Source organism: Lytechinus variegatus, chromosome 1 (assembly GCF_018143015.1).
Source record: "Lytechinus variegatus isolate NC3 chromosome 1, Lvar_3.0, whole genome shotgun sequence".
Lineage (NCBI taxonomy): Eukaryota > Metazoa > Echinodermata > Echinoidea > Temnopleuroida > Toxopneustidae > Lytechinus > Lytechinus variegatus.
In genome coordinates this window covers 72,275,410-72,288,607 of record NC_054740.1, presented here as the reverse complement: position 1 = coordinate 72,288,607, position 13,198 = coordinate 72,275,410, and the positions used below count along the sequence as shown (strand labels likewise).

The 13,198-nt window shown below is 35.6% G+C and overlaps 1 protein-coding gene across 3 annotated transcripts in view; it reads left to right on the top strand.

Annotated features, from left to right (window-relative positions):
- The window catches only part of LOC121422112 (chromatin modification-related protein YNG2-like), a 48,413-nt gene extending 45,177 nt beyond the window's left edge, over positions 1-3,236 (top strand). For 2 of the 3 annotated variants that reach the window (XM_041616957.1, XM_041616947.1), the window contains one exon: positions 1,935-1,952. Coding sequence is in view for 1 of the 3 variants with exons in the window: in XM_041616971.1 (XP_041472905.1) it covers positions 1,935-1,983 (49 nt within the window). In the remaining 2 variants the exon portion in view is untranslated. Of the gene's footprint in view, positions 1-1,934; positions 2,077-3,149 lie in introns of those variants that run through there. The other variant, XM_041616971.1, reaches the window with a different exon arrangement.
- Positions 3,237-13,198: the final 9,962 nt, after the last annotated feature.

Here is a 13,198-nt window from a genome sequence, read left to right as displayed (position 1 = left end):
ATATTGCTAATGATTGTCTGTTCTTCGTAGCTGACGTGTTGCAGCTTTACGGCTGGATATTGGCACGGCTGCAGGAGCATTTTTATTGGAGCTTGACTGGTGATCATCGGTAACATCCAACTGATGTTGTCCAATCTTTCTGCTCATTTCCTTCTTTCTCCTTGCATTTGTCTTTGTGTATTTTGATGGAGCTTTCACTTCTAACAGATTTTGTGTCCCCTGATGGAACCTAGACTGATACAGTTTAGTGACACAAGTGGTCCACAAATAATGATTTGTCACATATCATTGTTTGTGGACCACTTGTTTGTGTGTACTTGAGTTCATATCTCACTTGTCAATATGATCTTCATTTTGTTTGCCCCAAGGTGTTGAAGCTGGTTTGGTTCACTATCATTCATTGGTCATTATGGTTTAGGCTTCTCCAAAACCATTGATATACATGGTTCAGTTACATGTAGACGTCTTTCAGTATTTGGAATTTTGTACATCAAACTTCCGATAGTTTTGTCATCTCTGTGTTTACGCTCTTGAACAAAGACCCAATATAATCATCATTGCAAACCATAAAATCTTTTGAGCAGGTGCAAATTTTCTCTTCTGCTGTTGCAGAAATAGGTTAACAAGTCCTCAAACAGTTTATTCTGCAGGATTGTTAAAATCCATTCCGGCAGAGGTCTAAATTTGTCTCAATATCAGCATGAGAAATGGTATCTTTATGCTTTGTACTTCTTAAATCCTTCTGCCATTAGTTTGACCAAACATGCCTTGAAAGTGTGTTCTTGCAAATGTCTATGTTATGATTTTCCAAATAGTGATACCGGATCCTGTACCTAATGTACTGCATTGACTTTGTTGTGTGGAGCTTACCATCACCCTTACGCAGTGTTGCATAGATAGCAGACAGCAGCAAGTCCAAACCCGCTGTGTTCTCTCCAACAGTACTACCATCTTTTTGTTTCAGTCTGTATTCCAGTTTGGAAAATCAAAATCTTTGCTAACTGCATTTGTCAGAAGTTTGAACATTGTCCATCTGTGGTGGATGGCCTGCATGTATTTATTTAGAAAAGGGGCCATTTCATAAAAGATAGCTATAGTGCACTAAAGTGGATATCATTCATGCATTCATCTGCATGACCAATCAGATTGCAGGAAAACAAAAAGTAGACCCATTCTGTTAAAATGGTCGGCAGTATGAAATTGTAGGGGAAAGTTTGTTTGAATCCTTCCAAACCTTATAAGGCCGGCAGTTTTTGCAATAAACCCACTGCACAAAATTAATTTATGACCGCACCACTCACTGACTTTTTACTTGCAAGTCGTGTGCAACCTTTGAGATCAAATTTGCGAAACCCGTCTGCGAAATTGCAAAGACATGTTACTTTATGTGAATTACTCAAATAATGTGATTTCATGTCAAAATCCAAAGCAAGTTCTGTTGGTAGCCAAAATAGTAAAATGTATCTTTACTTTTACTGAGTGAATGATCTCATCGTCTTGGGTATCAGAAATACATTGATTGAAAAAAACTATTAAGATAATTTTTTTTTAAATGTGATGTTAATTTTTTTAACGACATTTGATCAGAATCTTACAAAGACTTTTTGAATAGAAAGTAAGGAGGGGCATGTTTGTTGATCAACTAGAGTAAATTTCTTATTAAAATATGCATAAATTAGCACATGATTAATTCATATTAAATTATGAGAAATTTACCATATATCCTTGTAGACTACTTCACACTCTACCACTTTGCAAATTTTTGCATCGCTTGAGATCTCAAGGTGGGGGCGGATCCCCCCCCCCCCCCGGTCAAAATACTATTAGGATGTTTGTTTTTCTCTTACATGTACATGTATGTACATTGCTATCTATTAGTGTGCTTATGTTTGCCTAACTTAAATACTCTTTGTTTTTGTGTCATTTTGCTGCAGTCATTATCACAAGGGAGGGAATGCTAGAAGAGAGACTAATGGATTCTGACCTCCTTGCCATCTTGCCAAGCAGAAAGGACCTAATGACTTTGCAACAGAGGTATTAAGGAAACTGTAAAGGATGTGAAAGTACTGATTGAATGTAAGTCAAAATCTTATTTGATCTGGTTGACAATTTGCACTTCCTGCTATACAGCCAATAGACTTGATTATCCTGCATTAACTCTTAATGTGCCATTCGCTGTAATCAGCGAGTGCCATATTTTTTCAGAGTCTATATTTAATTGTTTTTTTTTTTATGAAAAAAGGGAATCACTCCTAAAACTAAGACAATAATGTTTAACCTCTTGACCATAAGCTGAACTGAACAATGGAATCACTCATGCATGCTATGAACTCCTCAAAATTCAATAGGCATAACAATTGCTATATGGCCATTGCAGAAAATGTGTTCGTGGCACTCCAGCGGATGCCCAGATATGTGTTCATTGCATGTTAAGGATTAATCAAAACTCTGGGCAACAATTCTTCTATTTTTTTTCTCAAATAAGTATGTAAATATTTTTACCAAGAAATTATTTTTATGGTATGATAGAGCTGAGGCCCTATCTTAGGGTTTAGAAAGGAAATGCATCTTTTCTGTGAAGTTCGCATTTCAAACTTTTTCATGTCCAGTTTGCTTGAAGTGTATTGTCTGTAACAATTCAAATGTATATTTCCTTTTCCACACAGTGTTTTGGTGCTATTTTGTTGTGTTATCCTGCAATGTGATATCACACAACATACCCAGAGAATTTGTTGATATCGATATTTGTTACCGTTACCATTGGCATTACACAGTTGTAGCGCAAAGACCAAGATCCGCAAATTTCCTTGTGTTCATTAGAGAAGAAGAAGTTCATACGTGGAACAAAGCCAGATCACATGACTACTACACAATGCTCTTATGGATAACGGAAACCATTTCTACTTCTAAACTGTGAAAGGAGGATTAATGACATATCGGAATATATTTTTTTTACATATCAAGGCTGCATATGAAAAAGACTGTAAATACAACAAACTGTAAAAAAAAAGGAAAGAAAAGGAAAGGAAAGGAAAAGCATCTATCAGTAGTGCATTGGTCCCAATGCATTCTTTGATTTTTTTCCCTACGTACATATGTCAAAGTATGTTGTAAGAATTATATTTTGTTCTTTCACTTTACATTTGCAGTCATGTCACTGAGTGTAAACATGGATACTCCCCCTATCTGGTTCTAACCATCTTCCAAGCAGAGCTGAGAGAGATAGTCTACCAGAGACAAGATGACACCAATCTTCAAGACTTCATCTACACGGAATGTCTGGCGTGAAGGTCTTTGCTGAAGTATGGTCAACATAAGAATGGATTTGACACCAAACTCTTCATATCCACCCTTCATCTTGTGTAATGAGGTTCCTAGTAGTCACGTTAGAGAAAGTTTACAGGGATATTCTCTTGACACCAGTCATTATCTCCACGCTATGTCTTTGTTAGCCCTGTTTCAACTGGGCTTTTAAAGATTTTTTTGTTATAGAGAGTAGATGTTTGGTGTTAAGTGTAAGGCTATGTGGTACTTATGAACCCATTTTAATTTGATGAATTTTGTGTAGTTCTGAGGAGCAGGTCCAAGCTATTATAATTTTAAAATAAGTTTTAGGAGATATTTGTGTAGTTAATAGTTAACTATATAACTTCTGTCTTTCTTTATGTTTGTATACTTGCGTTTATATTTTACTGTCTATTTAAATGTGAACCCTAAGGTTTTCCAGAGTTTTTCATTATTGAGTTGTATCTTTTTGTCCCCTGGATCTACTTGTCATACTACTCAATGGAGGGGAATGGGGGGGGGGTTGGGGTTGGGCTGACTATTCTGCAAAAGTGGACCCAAAGGTTTTCCAGAGTTTTTCCCTATCGAGTTTTATCTCTGGTTTTTTACCCTGGATCTACTTGTCTTAGAACTAGTCCGGAGGGGAGGGGGGGGGGTTGGGGATGTCTTAGCACAATTTATCTAAATCACATAAAGATTTTGTAGCAACATAAATTACATAATCATTGGAATCATTCCATTAAAAAAAAACTACAATATTGGTAGTATCCGAGGAAAAAAGTTTGTAATATTAATATTTTTATTTTCATTATTACCTATTTTAATTGCCAATCAGAGAAAAAGGGTGTTGCAAATGCACAGAATATCATGTGTTTGACATTGTTAATCTTGAACATGTTTGTTTATAAGTATCATCCACAAACACAGCTCATTGTTGGCTAATTTAATCAATTAGACTGTTCATTTTTATGTGATAAAATATTTTAGTATCATCTGCATACACAATTTAAATTTGATATTTCAGTGGAATCATTGAAATGGGAATGGTCCGAGTACTTCCTTGCAGGACACTGCACATTATGGGCAAAAAAAACAGATTTCACAGTAATTAAACAAAAGGTAGACTGTTCGCGAACAAAGGGCAAATTTTCAAACCATTTAGCAATAAACCTTATGCTGTAGTTCCGAGGATTTTAGGTTCACAAAGTCAGGTCGTAAAGGTCACAGAGGCTGTTACTTCAAAGTATTAGAAGTTTGGTGTGTAATATGCTCTACATTTGGCAATAAATTTTGTACAGTAAAAAATCCCATCAGTTTCTATCGAATTTAGCATATTTTCACTAATATACTTTTATGTTTCCAGTCATGTAGGGTCTTTTTAATTAAGAAAAATAACCTCTATTGTATATATTGTTTGAAAAGTGCTTTTATAAATATCAGGTTATTTTTTAAATTTAAAGTTTTCAGTGTTCCACAAATAGTTAAAACTGACAAAGGTCATATTTTTTCATTGATTCACGCATGATAATTTGAATTTGAAGTCTTTTTTATTACAAGTATGCAGTAGTGCATGTCCTCAGATTCTGATCCAAACAATTTGTTATTTTCCACATACAATTTTTAGTCACTTAAAATCTTTGTGAAAAACCTCTTTGAGTTGTATCTTAAGTCACATGTTCTAGGGACAGTGATTTTCCATTCATTAGCAAATCAAAATGGTAAATCTGTGTCATTTATTGAATTTTAATGTAAATGATTTAATTTACCTTTCACAAACAGAATTTGTGTTTCATGAAAAATGGATATTCCACATTAGATCAAGTTTGAAACAGATTTTTAGAAACAGGAAGGATCATTTTTTAAAGTGAAAATCACTGTCCCTAATGTCATGTCAGATAGTTTGGACCTGCCCTATACACGTAGTGTACGATCGTCTGTACTGTATACTTTGTATTCATGATTTTCTTTTTCTATTTTGAAATATAATGTAAGGCCAGCAGCCGAGAAGATTCATTCAAGTTGGAGGACCAGAGCAGTTGACCTCATTGATTGCTGGGGTAGGCCCTAGACCTCACAAACATGGCTTCCTGTCTGGTTTGAGCTGGGATCTTCCTGCCAGAATCACACAATATGTGACATCACTTACCAAGAGTTTTTGATTTTTCAGTGTGCAGAGGAGGGCACTTGACACTGCTGTGGATGGTATACAACATCTATAATGTAAGTGCTTTATTCATGATTTTAATGATATTTTGTGTAGCCTAGAGTATGCGAGACAATGCAATTGGTTTTCCAGCATTCATTACTGAGGGCATCGATTAATTTTGGAGATATCGGGCAGCAACTTTACCAACATTGGGCTTTTTATGCATGTTTTGCACTTTTTTTTATTTAATTACACTCTTGTTTAATTTCTTTAATGATAATCTATTTATTTAAAAATCTCTCAAAAATTATATTCCTGATGGAAAATTTGATAGATTTGTCGGGACTTTTGTTCATCCATTGATTGCCAGCTGTCTTGTACCTTCCTTTACTATCTGCGCTACCTCTAAATTAATCTTTCACATCGTTGCAACATGATATTTGCCATGACTGATATAATAATGTGCTAAGGAGACAAAAACATTGTTTTACAGTTTTCAAATATTTCAATACTTTAATTTTCTCATTATTTCTTACAATAATTATTACATAAGTATTCCTTTGTTCTGTACATTTGGACAAACCTATCTGAGTTACTATTTCAAACTTTATCTTAAGCTATTCCCCATTCACCATAAAATTCATGTTTGTGACGTTTGCTGAGTGTGTATCCATCATGAAATCAAAGCAATGTGTAGAGATATTAGTGGCTTGCATTGGAATGACAAGTGATGATGGTGGCTTCTCAGTATCGGTTCGTCCGCCGCCCAAAAAAATCAAATGAATAAAAACATGTTTTAACTAAATTTTGGATATCAAGTTCTAATCTATTTTCATGAGGATTGTGTGCTACAATGGTTTTTCCACAATGTGTAAAAAAATGCTCCTTCAATTAAAGCAATACATGTTTGTCTGAAATCCAGTTTTAGAAGTGCAATGTTAAATTTCTTTCCTGCCATCAGTTGTCATTTACTTCTCCATCCATATTACAAGAGCCTTGCCATTTTAGTGTTTCTATTTGACTCTTATCGATATTTGTAATGAGACTTTTGCATGTTTGTCAAATTTCATAAGTGGAGCTGTTTAGCTAAGACTGCTTTGGGGCTTTGTGGCATTGATTAAGATCGTTCAAGAACTAGTTTGTACTCAGAATTGACCCAGGTAACCATTTGGTCTGCACAAAGAAGAGAAGAGAGGAACTGTTGACCTATCTTTGAACAGAGCACTGTTGGCTTCTGGATATTTGGTTCAGTTGCATGCGACATCTTTGTATTTGGTGTTTGGAAATCTTGCAAAGTTGGGATACCTCAGGTTTTGTCTGACCAAGATGAATGATGTCCTTTTCAGTTTACTTGTGGTATCCAGAGCTCTTCAAATCTTGCACATTATCTTTTGTGTGAAATCAAAAGCTGATATCTTATGCAGAGCTGCCAACCAATAAATGTTTTGCAGAATTTAGTCTATTTTATCCAAACAAAATACCGTATGGCATTACGTTTTTCTTCATAAAATGAAATCTAAAAAAAAAGGAAAATCATATCGATCATTGACAAAATTATCTCTGTGTATATCTTTATTTCATAAAACTTACACAAGCATAGATAATGGGATAAACTTAATTTCAGGTAACTTTCAACTAACTTTCTTTTTAATCAGTAAACTTGAACCAATTTGTTTAATCCTGCCAGTGAGATATACACATGTTTCGATTGTTTTTTTTTTTTTTTTTTGAAGGGGGGGGGAGAAAAATACAGTTTTGGGATTAAAAAACATAATTATTCATTCCCAGAGGTAGGCAGGTTTGTTAGGTGTCTGTGCCTTTGATTGTTTTACCAACGTATGCCTTACAGATGATCTGATGATGATATTCATTGCTTTATTTGCTAGACGTAGCACTCTGATATGCATGGCCCTTGTCATCTGAACTTATTGCTATCTGGGATTGTCTTTTTCTGATACAGGATCCTATGAGTGTTGGCTTCTTTCTGGTCGCATTTGGATAGAGACCCAAGTTTTCCATTTTCTAAAATGCCAAATCTGTGACCTTTGTTGTTCTAATGATCATAATATGTGTTCACCAGTGACATATCCCTGGATCTTGCACCATCTGCCTTTTAAAATCTATCCTGGTAACTTGCAATTCTGTCAGTGTCTTTGTAATGATGTATAGGTTGTATTTGCAGACTATCATAGAGTTGGTTCCCGCTTCTTCATTGTCCATCTTATCAGTCTTTGGGAGGTTGAAGTTTCTCAGCCACGTTCTTGGACTTGGCAGGAGGTGTTGTTGGGCTGTTCATCCTTCTTCTGGTCTTTGAGTAGGGCAGTGGTCCACCTGATTATCCAATTCATGTTTTTTGCAATCATTGAATTGTCTAGTAGTTTTTCCTTGGGAGGCCATATCCTGTGTGAACGAGTACATATATTCTCTTGGCTGGAGAGAGGTTACAATGTTCAGGAAGGTGTTTAGTGGAATTTGGCACATCTGATTAGGTTGATCCCATTGTCTTTCAAGTTCACATTAGCTCTTTACTGGGCTTAAAAAAACTTGTTCAGTCCAAAGCAGAGCTGCTTCATGACCTAAGAGACGACCTGAGAATCTTGATTATGGTGATTGATGAAAGAGGCTTCAAAGGAGATTGTTTAATTTCTTCAACTGTCAATATTCCCTTTGGCTAAGGAAAAGGTTTCCTACATCAGGTCTGGAACAAGTTCTTGAAATTTTATTGGATGCCATCTGTGAAATTTGACATTACTTCCTTAGACACTTTGGCCAAGAAATGGTTTTTGCATCCAGTGTGGAATGAGTTTGGGAAGTCTTATTGGGTGCTGTCTGTGAAATTTGACGTTGCTTTTTGATTATCCCTTTTTCTTAAGTAATTGTTTTAAGCTTCCAGCCTGGACCGGATTTCAGAAATCTTGTTTGGTGCCGTCTATGAAATTTTACATTGCGCTTCACTATTGGGGTTCATACATTGTACTGTAATGATTGATGGAGCATTATAAGTCACTGTGGGATATAAAGTGCACTTCCTCGGGATTAGCCTATATTGAGGGCTCAATAAATAGATCTAGATTCACTTGTTGTTTCATTGCCTTGCCTTATCTCTCAGAGTTCATGGTGGAGTGATGGAGAAGTAGCAATCACAAACATTTGATTCCTGTATGGTGGTGAATGAATTCATTGGGGAAAACAAAAGAATATATAAAAAAAAGTCCCCCCCAAAAAAAAAAAATGTTTCGCTGTTGGTTTCTTTTTAAATATTTTACCAACATGCAATATACATTTGACTTCATAAAAGAGTTGCATCATGTACAGAAAGGGTGTATTTATTTGCAAAATTGTTTTCATTTGCACATTTGATAAGAACCCCCCCAAAAAAAAAGTTAATGATAATAATTGATAAACAAATAGAATAATAATAGAAATGTTAAATAAATATTAGATAATAATAAATTCCATATTAATTTATTAAAGGAATGAAATTCAAAAATTAAAAAGAAAAAGTAATTTGAAAATTAAAAATGAAAATAAAAAAATGTTTCAAAAACTTTCAAAAAATGTATAAATATTAAGATATATGAAATGATACAATTCATAAAGAATTAAAGATATGATAAGTTGTAACAATACTCATAAATTCTAATTTTTAAGAATTTAATAGTCTACTATCAGTCATGGCTAGGAAATGTTGAAGGATGTGAAATGAAGGCAGATATGGGGAGTGTTTCATGGAGAGGTTTGTTAGTAGTTTTCACTGATTAGCTCTCAGCCAATCAGATACAAGGATTTTCAGTCAGTGACAATCACAGACAGAAATCTTCATGAAATGCTCCCCAAGATGGATAGTACAGGGAGATATGGAGAGGTTGGTCACAATCAGTGGATTAACTGGTAAATCTGTAGAAAGTAGAGGGGGATAGAGGAGTGGGGGAGGGGTAATAAGGGGGCAAATTAAAGGAAATTAGGTGGTTTTGTTCTAGGGTGAATAAAGAGAATACAAAGGAGATTAACAGACCAATTCATATGACATTAAGGAGGGGGGGGTAGAAAATCAGTGCATTGTCTCGCATACATTTGGCTATACAAAGTAGCATTGAACTTTGAATAAAGCACCTACATTAAAGATGTTGTATGCCATGCATGGCAGTGTCCAGTGCCCTGCTCTGCATACTGAGGACTATTGGTGGCGCTGTTACATATTGTGTGATTTTGTCAAGAAGATCCCAGCTCACATTAGGCTGTTGGCCATTTTGTGAGGTTTAGGGGTTTACCCCATTGTCTCAAGAGGTCATTTGCTCTGGTAATCTCTGTGCTTGAATGAATCTTCTTGGCTGCTGGTCATTTTTTTGTAATGATTTTTCTTGGAGAAATAGATAATAAACCCCCTTTAAAAATGAAAAAAATTACTTCTCGCCTTTTCTTATGTGTACACTGACTCGATCTGAAACTTTTTGTCCATTGTGACCCCCATGACCTTCCCCTTTTTTTATCTATATGACCCCTCCCCTGCCCCTTTTATCTATTGTGACCCCTCTCCTGTCCCCTTATCTATATGACCCCCCGCCCCCGTTATCACTTGTGACCCCTGTTCCTGTCCCTCTTTAATCAACTGTGACCCCCCAGTTGCCCTGCCCCCTTTTATCCATTTTGCAAGCCAAAGTTTACATTTTTCCTGAAACCTCCAGGTATTCTAATAATTTTGGTAGGTAATCCAAAAAACTATGACGGATTAAAATTAATTAAATTTATACATACAATTTCCGGTTCAAATGTTTAATAAAGGCCAAGTTATTAATAGAATGCCAATGAAATCTTATTTTCATCAGATTTGGATTTTTAAAATTTCTTTCGCACTTTACGATTCAAATATTTAAACATGCAGATTTTTTTTCATTTTGTGTATAATCAACTCGCAAAATCATATACTGTACTTTCAAGGAAAATGTCATATTTTGGTTTGCAGTAGATCAGGTTTAATCACCCTTAAATTGAGCATTGCACATCCAAAAAAATCCTTTCGCTATCAATGGAAAACAATTGATGAAATAAAAAAAATCCACTGAATTGGTGGTTTTTGCAAGGTTTGAAAAATTGTAACCCTTGTAGATGTGCAAGCCGCAATTAGTTCCCCCCCTCTTCATCCCATCCTGATCGTGGACTTGGTAAAATGTTGCAAAATGGATTGAAATTGATAGTAAACTTTTCCTATTTTCAAATATTGATGGCTTTTAACACCATGGCAGCAATTATCCTGTTATTTAGAGATTGAATACAAGTATTTTCACTATACATCCAAATGCATGCTTGATCAACCACAAAACATTCCATAATCTAAAAGAAAAATCATTAAAAGACATTCAAAGAGTGTAACTCGATAACAATCCACTTTGCAACATTTCAAGTATATTTTGATTTAGAAATAAGGGATATGCCAAGAGTGAACTTTATAAAATGAAAATGATTTATTGAATAGATTTGTGACAGTTTGAAGGGTATACCGAAATATGTTATATACTTTTATTACACATGGAGAGATTCAATACATGAAGAAAAAAATGTAATTCCAAAGTGAGAATGAACTTTCAACGTTTCATGCACATTTTAAGTGTACATCATAAGGGTTTTGGATCCAAGAATAATTGACAGTTTGTTCGGTTTTTATATTTACCATTACATTTTTGTTTCCTGAAGTATTTATTTCATGAAGTTCACTCTATGTCAGACGGCTGTGTCGAAATTGGGTTGACATGGTGAGCATTTCACGAAACAGTCAGTGATTTTCATTCACGATTGCTATAAGCTACTGTGAATCTTAGCATCTGATTGGCTCAATTGGTAAATGAAATTCACTGGCAAAATATCTCATGAAATTTTCCCCATTGAGCTTGGAGAAAGAGGTTGAAAGAGAGTGAGGAAATGAATAGTTTTTTTTGTAATAGAGAAAGTGACAAATGACATAAGTTGGATGTGACTTATACCCTTTTCATAAACCTATCCTCCAATTAGCCGCCTAAGAGTAATGCGGATAATTCAATAAAAATTGCGTTCATAAACTCCGAAAATAAGCCGCATTATTTTACGAGCGCCCGTCCTGAAAAAGGAGGATAATCGCCATGACAACTGGACACGCCCCCCTCCGATGTGGTTGTGTTGGAAAAGGGTGACCTTGTGACCGCACCATGGCAATTATCCCCATAATTTGGAAATGCGTTCATAAACTCAAAATCTTGTCCCGATGCTGCTATTATGCGGATAATAGCAGCATCAGTAATGCGGATAACTCTTGTCCTCCTCCAATTTTACGACCAAATTATGCTGCTATTAGCCGCCTAATTCATTTTAATGGGGTTATGAAAGGGGTATGAGCAAGAGATATAGACCAGCATTAATAGGTAAAATAGTCATGGGTTAAGTTGGATGTGACTGAGCAAGAGATATAGACCAGCATTAATAGGTAAAATAGTCATGGGTTAAGTTGGATGTGACTGAGCAAGAGATATAGACCAGCATTAATAGGTAAAATAGTCATGGGTTAAGATGGATGTGACTGAGCAAGAGATATAGACCAGCATTAATAGGTAAAATAGTCATGGGTTATGTTGGATGTGACTGAGCAAGAGATATAGACCAGCATTAATAGGTAAAATAGTCATGGGTTAAGATGGATGTGACTGAGCAAGAGATATAGACCAGCATTAATAGGTAAAATAGTCATGGGTTAAGTTGGATGTGACTGAGCAAGAGATATAGACCAGCATTAATAGGTAAAATAGTCATGGGTTAAGTTGGATGTGACTGAGCAAGAGATATAGACCAGCATTAATAGGTAAAATAGTCATGGGTTAACCCTATCTAGGCCGGGGTATTTTGGAGTTCATATGGCCGGGGGGGGGCCTCCCAGGCCCCCCCCCCCTAAGATCTCGGCCGTCGACCGCGCGATCACGCCGAAAATTGGCATGCCGGTTGCCTGGGACATAATCTCCAAGATTGTATAGTAATTTTTTTCGTGGAGTCGCTATTAAGTGATTATGCTAATTTATGCGTAATTAGTATGCGAAATCATACTTTATCCTCTAACTCCCTAATAAAGCACCAAATGTACTAATTTTTGGTATAGAAACTCTTTGTGGTGTTCTTAGCAAGTGTACATGAAAAAAATTGCGATATCAAATCATTTTCTTATGTATTTTATTGTTTTTTGCAATTTCTTATGTATTTCTTTGTTTTTTTGACCTTTTGTTTTTCATTGTTTTTTCAATGAAATTTGTTGGGGACTCTTCTGTGATCATAAAAAGCATAAAATAAATACATTTAGAGCAGCAAAACTAAAAATAATCATACATTTATGAATTTTGGTTGAAAACACTATTTGCATTGACTTTGTACACGAAATCACGTTTTTGAGCAATTTTCGGTCTGACATGCACTTACATAATGTTGCGTAATTTCGGAACCACATACCCGGAGGACGCAAAGTTGGTCTCAAAAGTTGCGCAAGACTTGAAAGTAAAAAGTCAGCAAGTGGCGCGGTCAAAAAATTTCGCGCGGCGAAAATATTGCGCGATTTGTTGAGGGGGGGCCTCCGAGGCCCCCCCCCCCGGCCTAGATAGGGTTAAGTTGGATGTGACTGAGCAAGAGATATAGACCAGCATTAATAGGTAAAATAGTCATGGGTTAAGTTGGATGTGACTGAGCAAGAAATATAGACCAGCATTAATAGGCAAAATAGTACTGAGGTGAGTGATTACTGAAAATTGAAATAAAAAA